The 23984-nt window shown below is 66.7% G+C and overlaps 1 protein-coding gene across 1 annotated transcript in view; it reads left to right on the plus strand.

Moving 5' to 3' along the window:
- The window catches only part of AGAP3 (ArfGAP with GTPase domain, ankyrin repeat and PH domain 3), a 237354-nt gene extending 230640 nt beyond the window's left edge, over nt 1-6714 (plus strand). The window contains exon 18 of the mRNA XM_089776874.1: nt 6031-6714. Coding sequence (XP_089633000.1) covers nt 6031-6228 — 198 coding nt within the window. The 3' untranslated portion in view covers nt 6229-6714. The remainder of the gene's footprint in view (nt 1-6030) is intronic.
- The last annotated feature ends 17270 nt before the right edge of the window (nt 6715-23984 follow it).

Here is a 23984-nt window from a genome sequence, read left to right on the forward strand (position 1 = left end):
TCTGCGTGACCTCTCGTGTGCGCACCGTGCCAGAGTTGGTTCTTATGGAGCGGCCGGGAGCTGCCGGCCTCAGGCTGCTCTTTAGGTCTGGACAGTCAGGCCTCATATTGCCGGGTCTGCCACAGTGGTAGCACGTGGCCTGCTTATCCCTGGGAAGGGCGCCCTGCTCTCGGGGCTCCCCTGTTAGACTCCGGCCTGGGTCTGCTCCTGAACCCCTCCCTCCGTCTAAACTGGGGGAAAGGTGCTGAGTCCTCCCCAGGGGTCTGTGCCTGTCCCGCGCCCTGTTCTGGGTGTGGGTGTCTGCAATCTCCGCAGCCCGTAGGACCGACTCAGGCTCCCGGTCACACACACAGTACTCAGAAACTGCTCCAGGGCGAGCAAATCCAGCAGCTTCTCAGAACTCCCTTTGCTTTTGCTCCCGTCACCCACTTTTTGACAAAGCCCATCAGCTTGTGAGCGCGTTCCCCAGATGTACCATCACTGGACAGTTGAAAACTCCTAGATGTAACCCGGTGGGATTTGGGGGTAGCCCTGAACGTTTCAGCGCAGTCTTTAAACCGCCCGTAGTCCAAAGCGTCCTCCTCCCCCAGGTCCTTGACTTCCTCCCGGGGCTTGCCAGTCCGTCTGGTCATCAGGACAGGTGTGCGCTGGTCAGCGGGGATCCGGTTCACGCTGCAAATCTGTTCAAAGGTGGCCGAAAACTCCTCGATGTCTTCGTTATCGTTGTAGACGGGACAGATCCTTTCCCGACTCTTGTGGGCAAGTGGGGGGCTCGCAGGTTGCTGGACCCTTTGCTGCACCTCCAGTATCTGGAGTTGGCGCCGCTGGGACTCTCCTCCGCCGCTAGCTCTTGCATTCGCCGTGCGTGGCCCTCTCGACGCAGGTCGGCCAGGGCCCTCTCGTGTTCCCGCTCCACTCGCTTCAGTGCCTGCTGCTTTTTAACCTCTTGCAAGCGCATCCCTGGCATCGGGTGGGAGCCGCTCTCCTGCCGGCTGCTCGTTCCGCATTAGCAAAGATCCCAGCTGTGGCTTAGTAGCGTTCTTCCTATGTCAGTGCCTCAGAGCACAGCTCTTCAGAGTCCTTATGTCCAGACACTGTGGCTGCTGCTCTTTAACCAACCCAGCTCTCTAGGTCAAAAATCAAATGTAGACAGCGCGGGGTCCTGACCCAAAGCTCAGTGGACCAAGATCTGGATAACCGTAGTCAGAGAGTGGTTGTTAACGGTTCTAAATCCTGCTGGAAAGGGATAACAAGTGGAGTTCCTCAAGGGTCTGTTTTGGGACCCATACTGTTCAATATCTTCATCAATGATGTAGATATTGGGATAGACAGTACGCTTATTAAGTTTGCAGATGATACCAAACTGGGTGGGGTTGCGACTTCTTTGGAGGATAGGGACATAATTCAGAATGACCTTAGCAAGTTAGAGAAATGGTCGGAGGTAAACAGGATGAGGTTTAATAAAGAGAAATGCAAAGTGCTCCACTTAGGAAGGAACAATCAGTTCCATACATACAAGATGGGAAGCGACTGTCTAGGAAGGAGCATGGCGGAAAGGGATCTAGGGGTCATAGTGGACCACAAGTTGAATATGAGTCAACAGTGTGATGCTGTTGCAAAAAAAGCAAATATGATTCTAGGTTGTATCAACAGGTGTGTTGTAAGCAAAACTCGTGAAGTCATTCTGCCGCTCTACTCTGCACTAGTTAGGCCTCAGCTGGAGTACTGTGTCCAGTTCTGGGCGCCACATTTCAAGAAAGATGTGGAGAAATTGGAAAGGGTACAGAGAAGAGCGACAAGAATGATTAAAGGTTTAGAGAACATGACCTATGAAGCCAGGCTTCATGAACTGGGCTTGTTTAGTTTGGAAAAAAGAAGATTAAGGGGGGACATGATAGCGGCTTTCAAATATCTAAAAGGGTGTCACAAGGAGGAAGGAGAAAATTTGTTCCTCTTGGTTTCTGAGGACAGGACAAGGAGTAATGGGCTTAAAGTGCAGCAGGGGAGGTTTAGATTGGACATTAGGAAAAAATTCCTAACTGTCAGGGTGGTCAAATATTGGAATAAATTGCCAAGGGAGGTGGTGGAATCTCCCTCTCTGGAGATATTTAAGAACAGGTTAGATAGACATCTGTCAGGGATGGTGTAGACGGAGCTTGATCCTGCCTTGAGGGCGGGGGGCTGGACTCGATGACCTCTCGAGGTCCCTTCCAGTCCTATGATTCTATGATTCTATGATCTGTGGATCCTGCTGGCTACGCCACTGCGACGGGCCGGGTCTGGGCACCGCTGAGGGCGTCTGCTCTGGGCGAATTGCTCAGACTCGGGCTCCTTACAGCCCCCAACTGGAGACTTCCCGAGCAGGCCACAAACCAGTCTCACAGGGCGCTCCAGCTGCCTGCATGGCCAGCCAGAAGCCTCACGAGCAAAACCCCTCGGACACCCCAGCTCTCCCTGTGCCCCAGTCAGCTCTGGGCCTAGCACAGGCGAGGGGTTTTAGAACCCAACCTCCCCTACCCCCAACGGGTCCTCCGGTCCCACGAAACCAGCCACAGATCCCCGGTCAATGTACACTCTGGATCGTACCCACAGACCACACTGGGCCGATCCTTCAGCATCTAGAATCATAGAATCATAGGACTGGAAGGGACCTCGAGAGGTCATCGAGTCCAGCCCCCCGCCCTCAAGGCAGGACCAAGCTCCGTCTACACCATCCCTGACAGATGTCTATCCAACCTGTTCGTAAATATCTCCAGAGAGGGAGATTCCACCACCTCCCTTGGCAATTTATTCCAATATTTGACCACCCTGACAGGAATTTTTTCCTAATGTCCAATCTAAACCTCCCCTGCTGCACTTTCAGCCCATTACTCCTTGTCCTGTCCTCAGAAACCAAGAGGAACAAATTTTCGCCTTCCTCCTTGTGACACCCTTTTAGATATTTGAAAACCGCTATCATGTCCCCCCTTAATCTTCTTTTTTCCAAACTAAACAAGCCCAGTTCATGAAGCCTGGCTTCATAGCTCATGTTCTCTAGACCTTTAATCATTCTTGTCGCTCTTCTCTGTACCCTTTCCAATTTCTCCACATCTTTCTTGAAATGTGGCGCCCAGAACTGGACACAGTACTCCAGCAGAGGCCTAACTAGTGCAGAGTAGAGCGGCAGAATGACTTCACGAGTTTTGCTTACAACACACCTGTTGATACAACCTAGAATCATATTTGCTTTTTTTGCAACAGCATCACACTGTTGACTCGTATTCAACTTGTGGTCCACTATGACCCCTAGATCCCTTTCCGCCATGCTCCTTCCTAGACAGTCGCTTCCCATCTTGTATGTATGGAACTGATTGTTCCTTCCTAAGTGGAGCACTTTGCATTTCTCTTTATTAAACCTCATCCTGTTTACCTCTGACCATTTCTCTAACTTGCTAAGGTCATTTTGAATTATGTCCCTATCCTGCAAAGAAGTCGCAACCCCACCCAGTTTGGTATCATCTGCAAACTTAATAAGCGTACTCTCTATCCCAATATCTACATCATTGATGAAGATACTGAACAGTACGGGTCCCAAAACAGACCCTTGCGGAACTCCACTTGTTATCCCTTTCCAGCAGGATTTAGCACCGTTAACAACTCTCTGACTACGGTTATCCAGCCAATTATGCACCCATCTACCATCTAAAGGTTTGTTACTAAAGAAAGAAAAGCCTGAGAGTGAGGTTGTTAAAGTATCACACGTCACATGCACCGAATCTCCCAGTCCTCGGTGCAGGCTCTAGCAGAGATGTCACAGCTGCTGGCTTAAGAGTCCTTGGTCACATCCCATGGCAGGACGGGTCCACGGTTCTTCCCGGCTCCTTGTTCCCTGCAAGGCTGCCTCTGGGATCAGGAAGGAGCAAAACTGAAGAGAAGCTGGAGGGCCACAGGCACTTACACACCTCTCCTGGCATCTTCTTGGCTGCAGCAGGTCACCTGGCCAGCGGCCTGTCCCTGTGTCCCTGCGGCATCAGTCACATCCCGAGGTGCGGACTGGCACCAAGAGCCTCGTTGTCGCCTTGCTAATGAGCATGGCCCTGGCTGAGCATCGCTGGCCCTTTGCTCAGCCACAGACAGAACTTTCCAGCATCCACACGGAGTCCATGTTAACTCCACATACCGATGCCGTAGAAACACATGAGTAGCGCACACGCAATCAGGGGAACACGAGCTCTCATGAGACACCTCACATGGCCCCTTTGGCCGGGGCACTCCCCCCATGGCTGCAACCGTGATCTGGCTTCTCCCTTTAAAATCCAGGAACGTGACCCCCACTGACCCCCTGCCGGCTCCACCCACCCCTAACGTGACCCCCACTGACCCCCTGCCGGCTCCACCCACCCCTAACGTGACCCCCGCTGACCCCCTGCCGGCTCCACCCACCCCTAACGTCACCCCCGCTGACCCCCTGCCGGCTCCACCCACCCCTAACGTGACCCCCACTGACCCCCTGCCGGCTCCACCCACCCCTAACGTGACCCCCGCTGACCCCCTGCCGGCTCCACCCACCCCAACCCCCTGGCCCTGCAGCGACCCCCACTGACCCCCCCCACCCACCCCCCTGACCCCCGCTCCCCCTGCCTCACCCCACCCCCCCCCCTGACCCCCCCTCCCGGCTCCACCCACCCCTAACGTGACCCCCGCTGACCCCCTGCCGGCTCCACCCACCCCTAACGTGACCCCCGCTGACCCCCTGCCGGCTCCACCCACCCCTAACGTCACCCCCGCTGACCCCCTGCCGGCTCCACCCACCCCTAACGTCACCCCCGCTGACCCCCTGCCGGCTCCACCCACCCCTAACGTGACCCCCACTGACCCCCTGCCGGCTCCACCCACCCCTAACGTGACCCCCGCTGACCCCCTGCCGGCTCCACCCACCCCAACCCCCTGGCCCTGCAGCGACCCCCACTGACCCCCCCCCCCCGGCTCCTCCCACCCCACCCCCTGCCCCACCCCCCCCCACTGACCCCCTCCCGGCTCCACCCACCCCTAACGTGACCCCCGCTGACCCCCTGCCGGCTCCACCCACCCCTAACGTGACCCCCGCTGACCCCCTGCCGGCTCCACCCACCCCTAATGTGACCCCCGCTGACCCCCTGCCGGCTCCACCCACCCCAACCCCCTGGCCCTGCAGCGACCCCCACTGACCCCCCCACCGGCTCCACCCACCCCAACCCCCTGGCCCTGCAGCGACCCCCACTGACCCCCCCCCCACCGGCTCCTCTCACCCCCACCCCCCACTGACCCTCTGCCGGCTCCACCCACCCCAACCCCCTGGCCCTGCAGCGACCCTCACTGACCCCCCCACCGGCTCCTCTCACCCCACCCCCCACTGACCCCCTGCCGGCTCCACCCACCCCAACCCCCTGGCCCTGCAGCGACCCTCACTGACCCCCCCACCGGCTCCCCTCACCCCACCCCCCACTGACCTCCCCTGCCAGCTCCACCCACCCCACCCCCCACTGACCCCCTGCCGGCTCCACCCACCCCAACCCCCTGGCCCTGCAGCGACCCCCACTGACCTCCCCACCGGCTCCTCTCACCCCACCCCCCACTGAACCTCTGCCGGCTCCTCTCCCCCACCCCACCCCCCACTGACCTCCCCACCGGCTCCTCTCACCCCACCCCCACTGACCCCCCCCCCCACCGGCTCCTCTCACCCCACCCCCCGCTGACTCTCCACCCCCATTGAACCCCCTGCGGCTCCTCTCATGCTGCTGGACCCGCACTGGCCCTCCTCTGACTTCCCTCACCCCGCCCCTGCTGACCTCCCAGTCCCCTGCTGAGCCCCACTGACCCCCCACCAGCTCCTCTGACGTGCTCACGCCCTAGCTCCCTGCTGACTCCTGTCACCCCGCCCCCCACCAACTCCCAGCTCCTGACCCTGCTCTCCCTGGTCCCCAGTCCCCTGGCCTCACTGCTGCCCCAGCCCCACTTCCTGACCCCCCCCCCATTGCTGATGCTGCCCCTGACCGGCTGCCTCCCTTGCAGTACGGGGTGGACGTGAAGAGCCGGGATGCTCGTGGCCTGACGCCGCTGGCGTACGCCCGGCGCGCGGGCAGCCAGGAGTGCGTGGACATCCTCCTGCAGCACGGGTGCCCCAGCGACAGCTCCGCCGGCACGCTGACCCCCAGCCTGCCCTGCTCTGGAGTGCCGGCTGAGGCGGGCCCCGGCTCCAGCGCCCTCTAGCCCCAGCTCCAGCGCCCTCCAGCCGCCGGCCCCAGCACCCTCCAGTCCTGGCTCCAGCGCCCACCAGCCGCCGGCTTCAGCGCTCTCCAGTCCTGGCTCCAGCGCCCACCAGCCGCCGGCTTCAGCGCTCTCCAGCCGCTGGCTCCAGCGCCCTCCAGCCCTGGCTCAAGCGCCCACTAGCCGCCGGCTCCAGCGCCCTCCAGCCTCTGGCTCCAGCCTCCACCAGCCGCCGGCCCCAGCGCCCTCCAGCCGCCGGCCCCAGCGCCCTCCCGTGACCCCACCAGGCTGCCGCGCCCTCTAGCCACCCTGCCAGGCTCTGGCCCCAGCACCTTTTAGTTGCCCCGCCGGATTCCAGCCTGCCGCTCGGCCCTGCCAGGCTGTGTCTAGACTACATGCCTCTGTCGGCAGAGCCATGTAGATTAGACACATAGGCAAAGGCAAATGAAGCCGCGATTTGAATGATCGCGGCTTCATTGAAATGTACATGGCTGCCGTGCTGAGCCGACAAAGAGCTGATCAGCTGTTTGTCCGCTTAGCGCGCTAGTCTGGACACTCCCCTGCCGACATCAAAGCCCTTTGTCGGCAGCCCCGTTATTCCTCGTGGGATGAGGTTTACCGGGGCTGCCGACAAAGGGGAGCGTCCAGACTAGCGCGCTGAGCGGACAAACAGCTGATCAGCTCTTTGTCGGCTCAGCGCGGCAGCCATGTAAATGTAAATGAAGCCGCGATCGTTTAAATCGCGGCTTCATTTGCCTTTGCCAAAACAACAAATCTACATGGCTCCGTCGATGGAGCCATGTGGTTTAGACGTACCCCCAGAGTGCAGGATCCCAGCCCCGCCAGGGCTCTCCCTGCCCTCCTGGGCACCTCCCGGAGCAAACCGCACTGGGGCCCGCTCCCCAGCACTCCACAGCCACGACACCCCCAGAGGAGCTGCTGAGCACACGGTGCCCTCACAAGGGACGGCCTTGCACCTCCGTGTCCCCCAGGTAAAGAGAGAGGGTCTGTCTACACTACCACCCTGCTTCGAACTAGGAGGGTAATGTAGGCAACCGGAGTTGCAAATGAAGCCCGGGATTTGAATTTCCCGGCTTCATTTGCATCTCGCCGGGCGCCGCCATTTTTAAATGTGGAACGAGGAGTAAGGGTAGTTCGGAACAGGAAGCCTAGTCCGAGCTACCTGGTCCGTGCCGCGTGTAGCCACTAGCACTAGCGGACATTTAAAAATGGCGGCGCCCGGCAATATGCAAATGAAGCCGGGAAATTCAAATCCGGGCTTCATTTGCAACTCCGGTTCCCTACATTAACCACCCTGCTTCGAACTAGCGGGGTAGTGTAGACAGACCCAGACAGTTCCCGTGCCCCCCCGGTACAGAGAGACAGTTTCCCTGTCTCCCTCCCCCCCCTTGGTACAGAGAGACAGTTCCTGTGTGCCCCCCCCAGTCAGAGACGATTCCATGTGCCCCCCCCAGTCAGAGACGATTCCATGTGCCCCCCCTAGTCAGAGACGGTTCCCGTGTGTCCCCCCCAGTCAGAGACGATTCCATGTGCCCCCCCTAGTCAGAGACAGTTCCTGTGTGTCCCCCCCAGTCAGAGACGATTCCATGTGCCCCCCCCAGTCAGAGACAGTTCCTGTGTGTCCCCCCCCCCCCAGTCAGAGACGATTCCATGTGCCCCCCCAGTCAGAGACGGTTCCCGTGTGCCCCCCCCAGTCAGAGACGATTCCATGTGCCCCCCCTAGTCAGAGACGGTTCCCGTGTGTCCCCCCCAGTCAGAGACGATTCCATGTGCCCCCCCTAGTCAGAGACAGTTCCTGTGTGTCCCCCCCAGTCAGAGACGATTCCATGTGCCCCCCCAGTCAGAGACAGTTCCTGTGTGTCCCCCCCAGTCAGAGACGATTCCATGTGCCCCCCCAGTCAGAGACAGTTCCTGTGTGTCCCCCCCAGTCAGAGACGATTCCAGGTGCCCCCCCAGTCAGAGACAGTTCCCGTGTGTCCCCCCCAGTCAGAGACAGTTCCTGTGTGTCCCCCCCAGTCAGAGACGATTCCATGTGCCCCCCCAGTCAGAGACGGTTCCCGTGTGCCCCCCCCAGTCAGAGACAGTTCCTGTGTGTCCCCCCCAGTCAGAGACGATTCCATGTGCCCCCCCAGTCAGAGACGGTTCCCGTGTGTCCCCCCCAGTCAGAGACGATTCCAGGTGCCCCCCCAGTCAGAGACAGTTCCCGTGTGTCCCCCCCAGTCAGAGACGGTTCCCGTGTGTCCCCCCCAGTCAGAGACGATTCCATGTGCCCCCCCAGTCAGAGACGGTTCCCGTGTGTCCCCCCCAGTCAGAGACGGTTCCCGTGTGTCCCCCCCAGTCAGAGACGATTCCATGTGCCCCCCCAGTCAGAGACAGTTCCTGTGTGTCCTCCCCAGTCAGAGACAATTCCATGTGCCCCCCCAGTCAGAGACAGTTCCCGTGTGTCCCCCGGTCAGAGACGGTTCCCGTGTGCCCCCCCCAGTCAGAGACGGTTCCCGTGTGTCCCCCCCAGTCAGAGACGATTCCAGGTGCCCCCCCAGTCAGAGACAGTTCCCGTGTGTCCCCCCCAGTCAGAGACGGTTCCCGTGTGTCCCCCCCAGTCAGAGACGATTCCATGTGCCCCCCCTAGTCAGAGACGGTTCCCGTGTGTCCCCCCCAGTCAGAGACGATTCCATGTGCCCCCCCAGTCAGAGACGATTCCATGTGCCCCCCCTAGTCAGAGACGGTTCCCGTGTGTCCCCCCCAGTCAGAGACGATTCCATGTGCCCCCCCAGTCAGAGACGATTCCATGTGCCCCCCCTAGTCAGAGACGGTTCCCGTGTGTCCCCCCCAGTCAGAGACGATTCCATGTGCCCCCCCAGTCAGAGACAGTTCCCGTGTGTCCCCCCCAGTCAGAGACGGTTCCCGTGTGTCCCCCCCAGTCAGAGACGATTCCATGTGCCCCCCCAGTCAGAGACAGTTCCCGTGTGTCCCCCCCAGTCAGAGACAGTTCCCGTGTGTCCCCCCCAGTCAGAGACGGTTCCCGTGTGTCCCCCCCAGTCAGAGACGGTTCCCGTGTGTCCCCCCCAGTCAGAGACGGTTCCCGTGTGTCCCCCCCAGTCAGAGACGGTTCCCGTGTGTCCCCCCCAGTCAGAGACGATTCCATGTGCCCCCCCCAGTCAGAGACGATTCCATGTGCCCCCCCAGTCAGAGACGATTCCATGTGCCCCCCCAGTCAGAGACGATTCCAGGTGCCCCACCAGTCAGAGACAGTTCCCGTGTGTCCCCCCCCAGTCAGAGACAGTTCCTGTGTGTCCCCCCCAGTCAGAGACGATTCCATGTGCCCCCCCAGTCAGAGACGGTTCCCGTGTGTCCCCCCCAGTCAGAGACAATTCCATGTGCCCCCCCAGTCAGAGACAGTTCCCGTGTGTCCCCCCCCAGTCAGAGACGATTCCATGTGCCCCCCCAGTCAGAGACGATTCCATGTGCCCCCCCTAGTCAGAGACGGTTCCCGTGTGTCCCCCCCAGTCAGAGACGATTCCAGGTGCCCCCCCAGTCAGAGACAGTTCCCGTGTGTCCCCCCCAGTCAGAGACGGTTCCCGTGTGTCCCCCCCAGTCAGAGACGATTCCATGTGCCCCCCCAGTCAGAGACAGTTCCCGTGTGTCCCCCCCAGTCAGAGACGGTTCCCGTGTGTCCCCCCCAGTCAGAGACGATTCCATGTGCCCCCCCAGTCAGAGACAGTTCCTGTGTGTCCTCCCCAGTCAGAGACAATTCCATGTGCCCCCCCAGTCAGAGACGATTCCAGGTGCCCCCCCAGTCAGAGACGGTTCCCGTGTGTCCCCCCCAGTCAGAGACGGTTCCCGTGTGCCCCCCCCAGTCAGAGACGATTCCATGTGCCCCCCCTAGTCAGAGACGGTTCCCGTGTGTCCCCCCCAGTCAGAGACGATTCCATGTGCCCCCCCAGTCAGAGACGATTCCAGGTGCCCCACCAGTCAGAGACAGTTCCCGTGTGTCCCCCCCCAGTCAGAGACAGTTCCTGTGTGTCCCCCCCAGTCAGAGACGATTCCATGTGCCCCCCCAGTCAGAGACGGTTCCCGTGTGTCCCCCCCAGTCAGAGACAATTCCATGTGCCCCCCCAGTCAGAGACAGTTCCCGTGTGTCCCCCCCAGTCAGAGACGATTCCATGTGCCCCCCTAGTCAGAGACGGTTCCCGTGTGTCCCCCGGTCAGAGACGATTCCATGTGCCCCCCCCAGTCAGAGACGATTCCATGTGCCCCCCCCAGTCAGAGACAGTTCCCGTGTGTCCCCCCCAGTCAGAGACAATTCCATGTGCCCCCCCAGTCAGAGACAATTCCATGTGCCCCCCCAGTCAGAGACAGTTCCCGTGTGTCCCCCCCAGTCAGAGACGATTCCATGTGCCCCCCTAGTCAGAGACGGTTCCCGTGTGTCCCCCGGTCAGAGACGATTCCATGTGCCCCCCCAGTCAGAGACGGTTCCTGTGTCCCCCCCCAGACAGAGAGACGGTTCCCGTGGCCCCCCTCTGGTACCTAGAGATCTTTCCTGTCTGCCTCTCCCGCCCTCCGTGCCGGGAGTCCATTCCAGCACCTCCCCCGCCTGTCCCCGAGACACCCTGTGCTTCCCCCTCGTCTGCACCCCCCAGTGGGTGCCCGCTGTGGGGCCTGGTGCTGGCTCGGAGCCTGGGGGGCACGGCCTGGCCGCTTTCTCGTCCTGCAGCGGCCGCGCTCCCTGCCCTGCTCCGGCTGCCGGCCAGGGGCTGGTCTCCTGCGGCGCTGGGGGGCTCCGCTCCGCATGTATAAAATGTACATTGGAAATATTTATATGGACGCGCTGTAAATACTGGTCCTTCGCCGAGTGCGACCCACAGCCACCGAGAGAACGGGCAATAAAGCTTCCCCCGCAGCCCCGCCTGTGTGCGCCGCCCCCGCCCGTCGGCTACCCCCTGGGGCATGGCCGGCTGTGAGCCCCCCCGGGGCATGGCCGGCTGTGAGCTCCCCCCCCGGGGCATGGCCGGCTGAGAGCCCCCCCGGGGCATGGCCGGCTGTGAGCTCCCCCCCCGGGGCATGGCCGGCTGTGAGCTCCCCCCCCGGGGCATGGCCGGCTGTGAGCCCCCCCGGGGCATGGCTGGCTGAGAGCCCCCCCGGGGCATGGCCGGCTGTGAGCTCCCCCCCCGGGGCATGGCTGGCTGAGAGCCCCCCCGGGGCATGGCCGGCTGTGAGCTCCCCCCCCGGGGCATGGCCGGCTGAGAGCCCCCCCGGGGCATGGCCGGCTGTGAGCTCCCCCCGGGGCATGGCTGGCTGAGAGCCCCCCCGGGGCATGGCCGGCTGTGAGCTCCCCCCCCCGGGGCATGGCCGGCTGAGAGCCCCCCCGGGGCATGGCCGGCTGTGAGCTCCCCCCGGGGCATGGCCGGCTGTGAGCTCCCCCCCCGGGGCATGGCCGGCTGAGAGCCCCCCCGGGGCATGGCCGGCTGAGAGCCCCCCCGGGGCATGGCCGGCTGAGAGCCCCCCCCGCCGGGGCATGGCCGGCTGTGTGCTCTCCCCCCGGGGCATGGCCACCTGTGTGCTCCCCCCCCCGGGGCATGGCCGGCTGTGTGCTCCCCCCCCGGGGCATGGCCGGCTGTGTGCTCCCCCCCCCCGGGGCATGGCCGGCTGTGTGCTCCCCCCCGGGGCATGGCCGGCTGTGTGCTCCCCCCCCCCGGGGCATGGCCGGCTGTGTGCTCCCCCCCCGGGGCATGGCCGGCTGTGTGCTCCCCCCCGGGGCATGGCCGGCTGTGTGCTCCCCCCCGGGGCATGGCCGGCTGTGTGCTCCCCCCCCCGGGGCATGGCCGGCTGTGTGCTCCCCCCCCGGGGCATGGCCGGCTGTGTGCTCCCCCCCCCCGGGGCATGGCCGGCTGTGTGCTCTCCCCCCGGGGCATGGCCGGCTGTGTGCTCCCCCCCCCCGGGGCATGGCCGGCTGTGTGCTCCCCCCCGGGGCATGGCCGGCTGTGTGCTCCCCCCCGGGGCATGGCCGGCTGTGTGCTCCCCCCCCCGGGGCATGGCCGGCTGTGTGCTCCCCCCCGGGGCATGGCCGGCTGTGTGCTCTCCCCCCGGGGCATGGCCGGCTGTGTGCTCCCCCCCCGGGGCATGGCCGGCTGTGTGCTCTCCCCCCGGGGCATGGCCAGCTGTGTGCTCCCCCCCGGGGCATGGCCGGCTGTGTGCTCCCCCCCCGGGGCATGGCCGGCTGTGTGCTCTCCCCCCGGGGCATGGCCGGCTGTGTGCTCCCCCCCCCGGGGCATGGCCGGCTGTGTGCTCCCCCCCGGGGCATGGCCGGCTGTGTGCTCCCCCCCCGGGGCATGGCCGGCTGTGTGCTCCCCCCCGGGGCATGGCCGGCTGTGTGCTCCCACCCCGGGGCATGGCCGGCTGTGTGCTCCCCCCCCCGGGGCATGGCCGGCTGTGTGCTCTCCCCCCGGGGCATGGCCGGCTGTGTGCTCTCCCCCCGGGGCATGGCCGGCTGTGTGCTCCCCCCCGGGGCATGGCCGGCTGTGTGCTCCCCCCCGGGGCATGGCCGGCTGTGTGCTCCCCCCCGGGGCATGGCCGGCTGTGTGCTCCCCCCCGGGGCATGGCCGGCTGTGTGCTCCCCCCCCGGGGCATGGCCGGCTGTGTGCTCCCCCCCGGGGCATGGCCGGCTGTGTGCTCCCCCCCGGGGCATGGCCGGCTGTGTGCTCCCCCCCCCGGGGCATGGCCGGCTGTGTGCTCCCCCCCGGGGCATGGCCGGCTGTGTGCTCCCCCCCGGGGCATGGCCGGCTGTGTGCTCCCCCCCCCGGGGCATGGCCGGCTGTGTGCTCCCCCCCGGGGCATGGCCGGCTGTGTGCTCCCCCCCCCGGGGCATGGCCGGCTGTGTGCTCCCCCCCGGGGCATGGCCGGCTGTGTGCTTGGAGCCAGCCGGTGCTGAGGCCTGGTCCCAGTGCCTTGGGGCATAGGAGGGTGCAGGCGGGGCTGGCCCAGGGTGCTCCAGGAGCAGAAGCCAGGCGCCCCGCGGGCGTTCACTGCCCCTCCCTCGGCCCAGGCCGTGCCAGTCACAGTGCAGCCCAAGACGTGGCTGGGCCCTCGGGGGGCCTGCGCCTGGCTCGGCAGCGCTAAGGGCATGGCCACAGGCAGCCCCCCCACCTCTGGCAGGGCCAGCTGCTGGTACCAGCACTCATGGGCCTAGGTAAGGGTGGGGGCTGTGGGCCCCAGAATGGGGTTCGGGACAAGTGGGAGGATGGGGGGGCTCTGGGTAAGGGGTGGGGGCCGGGATAAGTGGGGGGGCTGGGGGGCTCTGGGTAAGGGGTGGGGGCCGGGATAAGTGGGGGGGGCTGGGGGGCTCTGGGTAAGGGGTGGGGGCCGGGATAAGTGGGGGGGCTGGGGGGCTCTGGGTAAGGGGTGGGGGCCGGGATAAGTGGGGGGCTGGGGGGCTCTGGGTAAGGGATGGGGGCCGGGATAAGTGGGGGGGCTGGGGGGCTCTGGGTAAGGGGTGGGGGCCGGGATAAGTGGGGGGGCTGGGGGGCTCTGGGTAAGGGGTGGGGGCCGGGATAAGTGGGGGGGCTGGGGGGCTCTGGGTAAGGGGTTGGGGCCGGGATAAGTGGGGGGGCTGGGGGGCTCTGGGTAAGGGGTGGGGGCCGGGATAAGTGGGGGGGCTGGGGGGCTCTGGGTAAGGGGTGGGGGCCGGGATAAGTGGGGGGGCTGGGGGGCTCTGGGTAAGGGGTGGGGGCCGGGATAAGTGGGGGGGCTGGGGGGCTCTGGGTAAGGGGTGGGGGCCGGGATAAGTGGGGGGGCTGGGGGGCTCTGGGTAAGGGGTGGGGGCCGGGATAAGTGGGGGGGCTGGGGGGCTCTGGGTAAGGGGTGGGGGCCAGGATAAGTTGGGGGGGCTGGGGGGCTCTGGGTAAGGGGTGGGGGCCGGGATAAGTGGGGGGGCTGGGGGAGTCTGGGTAAGGGGTGGGGGCCGGGATAAGTGGGGGGCTGGGGGGCTCTGGGTAAGGGGTGGGGGCCGGGATAAGTGGGGGGGCTGGGGGGCTCTGGGTAAGGGGTGGGGGCCGGGATAAGTGGGGGGGCTGGGGGGCTCTGGGTAAGGGGTGGGGGCCGGGATAAGTGGGGGGGGCTGGGGGGCTCTGGGTAAGGGGTGGGGGCCGGGATAAGTGGGGGGGCTGGGGGGCTCTGGGTAAGGGGTGGGGGCCGGGATAAGTGGGGGGGCTGGGGGGCTCTGGGTAAGGGGTGGGGGCCGGGATAAGTGGGGGGGCTGGGGGGCTCTGGGTAAGGGGTGGGGGCCGGGATAAGTGGGGGGGCTGGGGGGCTCTGGGTAAGGGGTGGGGGCCGGGATAAGTGGGGGGGGCTGGGGGGCTCTGGGTAAGGGGTGGGGGCCGGGATAAGTGGGGGGGCTGGGGGGCTCTGGGTAAGGGGTGGGGGCCGGGATAAGTGGGGGGGGCTGGGGGGCTCTGGGTAAGGGGTGGGGGCCGGGATAAGTGGGGGGGGCTGGGGGGCTCTGGGTAAGGGGTGGGGGCCGGGATAAGTGGGGGGGGATGGGGGGCTCTGGGTAAGGGGTGGGGGCCAGGATAAGTGGGGGGCTGGGGGGTTCTGGGTAAGGGGTGGGAGCCGTGGGCGCGTGGTGCTGCACAAGGGCCCAGCTGGGGACACGTGGGGAGGCAGGGTGATGGGCCAGGCTCAGCCCCTCCCAGCCTAGGCCCGGGGCCGATCACGCTGCCCACAGGCACTGCCAGCTGCGCCCGGCGGGTCGGGCAGAGGAGCCGCGGGGGGAGCTGGCTCTGGGGTCCCTCTGCTGGGAGCTGGGCCCCACGGCCCTGCGAGCCCTCCCGGCCGGGGGGGGCACTACCCTGGGCCAGGGCCAGGCACTCGACTTGTCTCAGGCCCCACAAGCCGGGCACCCAGCTGTGCCACCCGGCCACGCGCTGCATCCTGCCCTGCCCGGGGGGCGCAGGGGGGCGGGACCCCTCCCTACTGCAGGCATCGGAACAGAGCCTGGCAAGCCAGGGCCAGCACGGCCCGCCCCTCTCAGCGCTCCCTGCTCAGCCCCTCCCCTGCCCCATCCCTCCTCCCCACTGCTCCCCTCCTGCTCCTCCCCTGCCCCATCCCTCCTCCCCACCGCTCCCCTCCTGCCCCTCCCCTGCCCCATCCCTCCTCCCCACCGCTCCCCTCCTGCCCCTCCCCTGCCCCATCCCTCCCCTCTTGCCCCTCCCCTGCCCCATCCCTCCCCTCCTGCCCCTCCCCTGCCCCATCCCTCCTCCCCACCGCTCCCCTCCTGCCCCTCCCCTGCCCCATCCCTCCCCTCTTGCCCCTCCCCTGCCCCATCCCTCCCCTCCTGCCCCTCCCCTGCCCCATCCCTCCTCCCCACCGCTCCCCTCCTGCCCCTCCCCTGCCCCATCCCTCCTCCCCACCGCTCCCCTCCTGCCCCTCCCCTGCCCCATCCCTCCTCCCCACCGCTCCCCTCCTGCCCCTCCCCTGCCCCATCCCTCCCCTCCTGCCCCTCCCCTGCACCATCCCTCCCCTCCTGCCCCATCCCTCCTCCCCACCGCTCCCCTCCTGCCCCTCCCCTGCCCCATCCCTCCTCCCCACCGCTCCCCTCCTGTCCCTCCCCTGCCCCATCCCTCCTCCCCACCGCTCCCCTCCTGTCCCTCCCCTGCCCCATCCCTCCTCCCCACCGCTCCCCTCCTGCCCCTCCCCCTGCCCCATCCCTCCTCCCCACCGCTCCCCTCCTGTCCCTCCCCTGCCCCATCCCTCCTCCCCACCGCTCCCCTCCTGCCCCTCCCCTGCCCCATCCCTCCCCTCCTGCCCCTCCCCTGCACCATCCCTCCCCTCCTGCCCCATCCCTCCTCCCCACCGCTCCCCTCCTGCCCCTCCCCTGCCCCATCCCTCCTCCCCACCGCTCCCCTCCTGTCCCTCCCCTGCCCCATCCCTCCTCCCCACCGCTCCCCTCCTGCCCCTCCCCTGCCCCATCCCTCCCCTCCTGCCCCTCCCCTGCCCCATCCCTCCCCTCCTGCCCCTCCCCTGCACCATCCCTCCCCTCCTGCCCCATCCCTCCTCCCCACCGCTCCCCTCCTGCCCCTCCCCTGCCCCATCCCTCCTCCCCACCGCTCCCCTCCTGCCCCTCCCCTGCCCCATCCCTCCCCTCCTGCCCCTCCCCTGCACCATCCCTCCCCTCCTGCCCCATCCCTCCTCCCCACCGCTCCCCTCCTGCCCCTCCCCTGCCCCATCCCTCCTCCCCACCGCTCCCCTCCTGTCCCTCCCCTGCCCCATCCCTCCCCTCCTGCCCCTCCCCTGCCCCATCCCTCCCCTCCAGCCCTTCCCCTGCCCCATTCCTCCTCCCCCTTACTGCTAGCCTTTCCCCCTTCCTTTTGCCCCACCCCATCCCTCCTCCACCTTTCCCCATCTGCCCCTCCCTGCCCCATTCCCCCTGCACATGCTCCTACCCCTGCTCCTGTCTCTCAATACAAACTCCACCCTTCCTGCCCCCCCCCTCACCTGTCCATCTCTCCTGCTTCCCGCCCCAGGCCGACCCAGGCCAAGTTCCTGGTGGCGGTGGCAGCGCGATGGCAGCCGAGGGACGCGGCTCCTCTGGGGACCCATTAATCATCCCCCTCCGACAAGCCGCCTTGATTACAAGTGGCAAGAAATTCATTAGGGCTGCGGCACTGACAACTTGTATCTGCGCGGCTGGATCTGACTCATTAGGCAGCCAAATTAAAGCCATGATGGGGGCTGATGAAATTCCCCGCTTGTTTATCGTGTGCGATGTGATACATCTGCCTGTACATCGCCCGGCCCTGTGCCCGCCCAGCCCGGGCCGGCCCGGCCCTCTGCCCACCAGCCTGGCCCGGCCCGGCCCTGCCCACACATCGCCCGGCCCGGCCCTGCCCTGCCCTGCCCTCTGCCCACCCAGCCCGGCCCAGCCCGGCCCGGCCCGGCCCGGCCCTCTGCCCACCAGCCTGACCCGGCCCGGCCCGGCCCTGCCCACACATCGCCCGGCCCGGCCCTGCCCTGCCCTGCCCTCTGCCCACCCAGCCCGGCCCGGCCCGGCCTTGCCCACACATCGCCCGGCCCGGCCCTGCCCTGCCCACACATCGCCCGGCCCGGCCCTGCCCTGCCCATACATCGCCTGGCCCGGCCCTGCCCTTCCCACACATCGCCCGGCCCGGCCCTGCCCATACATCGCCCGGCCCGGCCCTGCCCTTCCCACACATCGCCTGGCCCGGCCCTGCCCATACATCGCCTGGCCCAGCCCTTCCCACACATCGCCCGGCCCGGCCCTGCCCTGCCCTCTGCCCACCAGCCTGGCCTGGCCCGGCCCTGCCCTGCCCTCTGCCCACCAGCCTGGCCTGGCCCGGCCCTGCCCACACATCGCCCGGCCCGGCCCTGCCCTGCCCTCTGCCCACCAGCCTGGCCTGGCCCGGCCCTGCCCTGCCCACACATCGCCCGGCCCTGCCCTGCCCTCTGCCCACCCAGTCCAGCCCGGCCCTGGCCTGCCCATACATCGCCTGGCCCAGCCCTTCCCACACATCGCCCGGCCCAGCCCTGTGCCCACCCAGCCCGGCCCTGCCCACACATCTCCCGGCCCGGCCCTGCCCATACATAGCCCAGCCCGGCCCTGCCCACACATTGCCCAGCCCGGCCCTACCCATACATAGCCCAGCCCGGCCCTGCCTACACATCGCCCGGCCCGGCCCTGCCCATATATATAGCCCAGCCCGGCCCTGCCCATACATCGCCCGGCCCTGCCCACAAATTGCCCGGCCCGGCCCTGCCCATACATAGCCCAGCCCGGCCCTGCCCTGCCCACACATCGCCCGGCCCTTCCCACACATAGCCTGGCCCAGCCCTACCCATACATAGCCCAGCCCAGGCCTGCCCACACATCGCCTGGCCCGGCCCTCCCCGTACATAGCCCGGCCCTGTGCCCCCCCGCCCGGCCGGCCCGGTCCTGCCCCATACATCCCTTGGCCGGGTCCTGTACCAGCCTGGCCCTGCCCCATACATCACCCAGCTCGGCCCTGTGCTCGCCCAGCCCAACCCTGCTCCATACAGCCACTGGCCCGGCCCTGAGCCTGCCCGGCCCAGCCCTGCCCATACATCACCCAGCCCGGCCCTGTGCCCTCCCGGCCTAGCCCTGCCCATACATAGCCCAGCCCGGCCCTGACCACACATCGCCCGGCCCAGCCCTACCCATACATACCCCAGCCCGGCCCTGCCCATTCATCGCCCGGGCCAGCCCTTCCCGTACATTGCCCGGCCCGGCCCTGCCCACACATCGCCCAGCCCAGCCCTACCCATACAAAGCCCAGCCCAGCTCTGCCCGTACATAGCCTGGACCTGTGCCTGCCCTGCCAGGCCGGCCCGGCCCTGCCCCATACATCCCTTGGCCCGGTCCTTTACCAGCCTGGCCCTGCCCCATACATCACCCAGCCCGGCCCTGTGCTCGCCCAGCCCAACCCTGCTCCATACATCCACCGGCCCGGCCCTGAGCCTGCCCGGCCCAGCCCTGCCCATACATCACCCAGCCCGGCCTTGTGCTTGCCCTGCCCAATCCTGCTCCATACATCCACCGGTCCGGCCCTGAGCCTGCCCGGCCCAGCTCTGCCCATACATCACCCAGCCCGGCCCTGTGCCCTCCCTGCCTGGCCCTGCCCATACATAGCCCAGCCCGGCCCTGCCCACACATCGCCCGGCCCAGCCCTACCCATACATAGCCCAGCCCGGTCCTGCCCACACATCGCCCAGCCCGGCCCTACCCATACATAGCTCAGCCCGGCCCTGCTCATACATCGCCCGGCCCGGCCCTGCTCATACATAGCCCAGCCCAGCCCTTCCCACACATCGCCTGGCCCGGCCCTGCCCATACAACACCCAGCCCGGCCCTGTGCCCTCCCGGCCTGGCCTTGCCCATACATGCCCCGTGCCTGCCATCCCAGCCCTGCCCCATACATCACCCCAGCCTGGCCCTGCCCTACATCATCCCTACCTGGCGCCATGCCTGCCCAGCTTGCCCCATACATCACCCCTACTCAGCCCCATTCCTGCCTGGCGTGGCCCTGCCCCATACATCACTCCTGCCTTCCCCTGCCCTGCCCCGCCCCATACATCATCCCTGCCTGGCGCCATGCCCAGGCAGACTGCCTACACTGAAGCAGGGTTTAGCGATACTGTTTTTTATGCATAAAGCATGTGCCTCAGTTTCTCCTACATGCAGCACTGGGTATGGGGCTTGTTTGCTCTCTGCAGAGCCCGGGTGTGATGGATGTCCTGGGTCTGGGGCCCCTGATCCTGCCTGAGGAAGGTCTGTGGCTGCTGACACCCCCGCAGGGGGCCAGCTGCCCGTGTGTGCTGGGCCCAAGGGACAGTGCAGGGGTTGTGAAGTGGGGCCGTTGGACCCAGACGTGCCTGGCCTAGGCCTCAGGTGGGGTCTGGGCTCCAGGGCATCAGCCCACGTGCAGGTGGCCACCCCCCGCACCACTGTCCCACGCTGGCCAGGCATCACGGCCCGCAGGAATCAGGAGTCCGGCTTCCTCTGGGCACCCGTCCCTGCAGCCATCGCTCCGGCTCACTCAGGGCAGCGCACCATGTGGGGAAGGGTGCGGGGGGGCTCTGAGTGTGGGTCTCGGGGGGCTCTGAGGGTGGGTCCCAGGAGGGGGGGCTCTGAGCGTGGGTCACGGGGGGCTCTGAGGGTGGGTCCCAGGAGGGGGGCTCTGAGTGTGGGTCTCGGGGGGCTCTGAGGGTGGGTCCCAGGAGGGGGGGCTCTGAGCGTGGGTCTCAGGGGGCTCTGAGGGTGGATCCCAGGAGGGGGGGCTCTAAGCGTGGGTCTTGGGGGGCAGGCTCTGAGCGTGGGTCTCAGGGGGCTCTAAGGGTGGGTCCCAGGAGGGGGGCTCTGAGCATGGGTCTCAGGGGGCTCTGAGGGTGGATCCCAGGAGGGGGGGCTCTGAGGGTGGGTCCCAGGAGGGGGGGCTCTGAGCGTGGGTCTCAGGGGGCTCTAAGGGTGGGTCCCAGGAGGGGAGGCTCTGAGGGTGGGTCTCAGGGGGCTCTAAGGGTGGGTCCCAGGAGGGCAGGCTCTGAGGGTGGGTCTCAGGGGGCTCTAAGGGTGGGTCCCAGGAGGGGGGGCTCTGAGCGTGGGTCTCAGGGGGCTCTGAGGGTGGGTCCCAGGAGGGGGGGCTCTGAGGGTGGGTCCCAGGAGGGGAGGCTCTGAGCGTGGGTCTCAGGGGGCTCTGAGGGTGGGTCCCAGGAGGGGAGGCTCTGAGGGTGGGTCTCAGGGGGCTCTAAGGGTGGGTCCCAGGAGGGCAGGCTCTGAGCGTGGGTCTCGGGCGGGGCTCTGAGGGTGGGTCCCAGGAGGGGGGCTCTGAGCGTGGGTCTCAGGGGGCTCTAAGGGTGGGTCCCAGGAGGGGGGGCTCTGAGCGTGGGTCTCGGGGGGCTCTAAGGGTGGGTCCCAGGAGGGGGGCTCTGAGCGTGGGTCTCGGGGGGCTCTGAGGGTGGGTCCCAGGAGGGGGGGCTCTGAGCGTGGGTCTCAGGGGGCTCTGAGTGTGGGTCCCAGGAGGGGTGGCTCTGAGCGTGGGTCTCGGGGGGCTCTAAGGGTGGGTCCCAGGAGGGGAGGCTCTGAGCGTGGGTCTCAGGGGGCTCTGAGGGTGGGTCCCAGGAGGGGGGGCTCTGAGCGTGGGTCTCAGGGGGCTCTAAGGGTGGGTCCCAGGAGGGGAGGCTCTGAGCGTGGGTCTCAGGGGGCTCTGAGGGTGGGTCCCAGGAGGGGGGGCTCTGAGCGTGGGTCTCAGGGGGCTCTAAGGGTGGGTCCCAGGAGGGGAGGCTCTGAGCGTGGGTCTCAGGGGGCTCTAAGGGTGGGTCCCAGGAGGGGGGCTCTGAGCGTGGGTCTCGGGGGGCTCTGAGGGTGGGTCCCAGGAGGGGGGGCTCTAAGCGTGGGTCTCGGGGGGCTCTGAGGGTGGGTCCCAGGAGGGGAGGCTCTGAGTGTGAGTCTTGGGGGGCTCTGAGGGTGGGTCCTGGGGTGGAGGCTCTGAGCGTGGGTCTTGTGGGGCTCTGAGCGTAGGTCCCAGGAGGGGGGGCTCTAAGCGTGGGTCTCGGGGGGGCTCTGAGCATGGGTCTCGGGGGGCAGGCTCTGAGCGTGGGTCTCGGGGGGCTCTGAGTGTGGGTCCCAGGAGGGGGGTCTCTAAGCGTGGGTCCCAGGAGGGGGGTCTCTAAGCGTGGGTCTTGGGGGGGCTCTGAGCATGGGTCCCAGGAGGGGGGTCTCTAAGCGTGGGACTCGGGGGGGCTCTGAGCGTGGGTCTCAGGGGGGTCTCTAAGCGTGGGTCTCGGGGGGGCTCTGAGCGTGGGTCCCAGGAGGGGGGTCTCTAAGCGTGGGTCTTGGGGGGCTCTGAGCGTGGGTCCCAGGACGGGGGGTCTCTAAGCGTGGGTCTTGGGGGGGCTCTGAGTGTGGGTCCCAGGAGGAGGGTCTCTAAGTGTGGGTCTCGGGGGGGCTCTGAGCATGGGTCCCAGGAGGGGGGTATCTGAGCGTGGGTCTCGGGGGGGCTCTGAGCGTGGGTCCCAGGAGGGGGGTCTCTAAGTGTGGGTTTCGGGGGGGTTTTGTGCATGGGTCCAGCTGGCTGATTACAAACAGGTCAAGGAGGCCCTGCGGCACAAGCCCGGGCTGACCCCCGAGACGTACAGGAGGAAGTTCTGGGGGGCAGAAGGAGCCGGGGGAGATCTATGTGGATCTGGCTCCCGCCTGGCGCAATCCTGCCGCGAGTGGGTGTGCGGGGCCGGGGCCCAGACCGCACGGGACCTGCTTAAGCTGCTGATGCTGGAGCAGTTCTATGGAGCGTGCCCGCCCAGCCTGAGGCTGTGGCTCCAGGACCGGAGGCCAGAGGACCCAGGAGGCCGGGAGGCTGGCGGCCGAGTTCACGGAGAGCCGGTCCGGGTGTGAACGGGAGTCCCGGAGAGAGGGAATCGCGCAGAGACCGGATCTCGGCTGAGCGACGGAGGGAGGCACCTACGGGGCGAGCCCAAGACACAGGGACCAGCCAACCACCCCCCAGAGACACAGGCAGGGCCTGGACGGAGCCGGCCCGAAGGGGCCCGCAGGACCTAACCTGCCATCGCTGCGGGCAAAGGGGCCACGAGAGGCTCAGTGCACCAGGCACCAGGCCAGGTCCCACGACCCGAGACGTTCCAGGGTACCTGGCTGGGGCTGGGGGAAGGGCAGACTGCCCCGGGGCAGGGGCCGGCGGGCAAACCTCAGCTCAGAGCCGGGGGAAGGCTGCTCAGGCCGACCCCTCCCAGAGACCTGATGCTCCGGAGGCAGGTCTCTCCGTGTACCGGGTGGGGGCAGGGCGGCCCTGCGGAGCGAGAGCCTCGTGCCCCTGCAGGTGGGTGGCAGGGCGGTGACGGGTTTCTGGGACACGGTTGTGACGGCGCGTTGGGGTCCCCCGTCTCCTGCACCCCGAAATGGCACAAACAGACTGCACCAGCCGGTGGAATAGAGGAAGTTTATTGCCTCTCCAGGATACAGCACAGCACAGATGTAGTCTGGTCACAGAGCTGGGCTGGGATGCCTCAGGCCCCCTTGAGTTGGGGGGAGACTGGGCCCCTAAACTCCAGCTCCTCTCCCTAGGCTCTCCTCCATGCTCTCCGACAGCCAGCAACCAACTCACTAACTTCCAGCCCCGCCCCCCAGCCATGGCAGCATTCCACCTTCCTGTGTTCCTCTCCATGGGGGGTGTCTGGCCACTGGTTTGCATAGTGACTCATCCTGTTTTGCTGGGTCGTGGTCCCCACGGCAGCCAGTGGGGGTTACCCCAGAGCCAGCAGCATAGAAACCAGCCAGGTACCCCCACTACGTCACAGTTCTCCCCCCTCCGAGAGCGAACTGAGCAGGGTCACTCCGCTCGTGACCTAGGGAAGTTCGGGTCCTCTGCGTGGGAACCCGCCCTGGGGACATGGGTGCTCCCCTTGACTCAGGCCGGCCGTGGTGAGGCCCCACATGAGCTGGCTTCCCTCTGTCCACTCGCCGCACCGCTCCAGGGCGACTGGCACAGGCCTGTCCCCGGGGGTCACACCCACCCTTCCGCTGGCCTTGATCTCTGGCCAGGGTCTCTCGGGCCGGGGCCATGAGCCCAGCGAGCCTTCTCTGGACAACCAGGGCGGCTTCCACCCCCGATGCTCCATCCAGGGAGGTCTTCCCCTCCCATAGCTCTCTCAGCAAGCCCAGAGGGTCCTCTATCTGGGGTAGAGACCCCCAAGCCACTTTCCTCCTGTCTTCGGCCTTCCCGCCCCTCTGGCAGGAGTCACAGGACCGGCAGTACCGCTGCACGGCTGTAAAGATTCCCGGCCAATAGAAGTGCTGGAGCAGCCTCAGCCGGGTGCTCCGGATCCCCCGGTGGCCCCCAACGGGGACGTCGTGGGCCAAATACAGCAGCTTGAGGCGATACTTTCGGGGGACGACCAGCTGCCGCTGGACCCCCCATGCCCTCGCCTTCCTGGGGGGAAGCCATTCACGGAACAGGAGTCCACGCTCCCGCAGGAATCTCTCCTGGCCACCTCTCCCCCGGGGCTGAGCTGCCCGGAGGCCAGCCTGGTCCCTCAGCCTCTGCAAGGAGGGGTCTGCCTGCACCTCAGCCTGGAATTCAGCTGCTGAGGCAGGGATCGGGACCTGTCCCCCACCTCTGCCTAGGTCCAGAGTCCCAGCCTGGCTGGACCCCGTGTCCACTGGGATGGGACCCTGAGGACGCTGCCCGGAGTCCTTCCCT

This window comes from Pelodiscus sinensis, chromosome 2 (assembly GCF_052426305.1).
Source record: "Pelodiscus sinensis isolate ZL-2025 chromosome 2, ASM5242630v1, whole genome shotgun sequence".
Taxonomy (NCBI): domain Eukaryota; kingdom Metazoa; phylum Chordata; order Testudines; family Trionychidae; genus Pelodiscus; species Pelodiscus sinensis.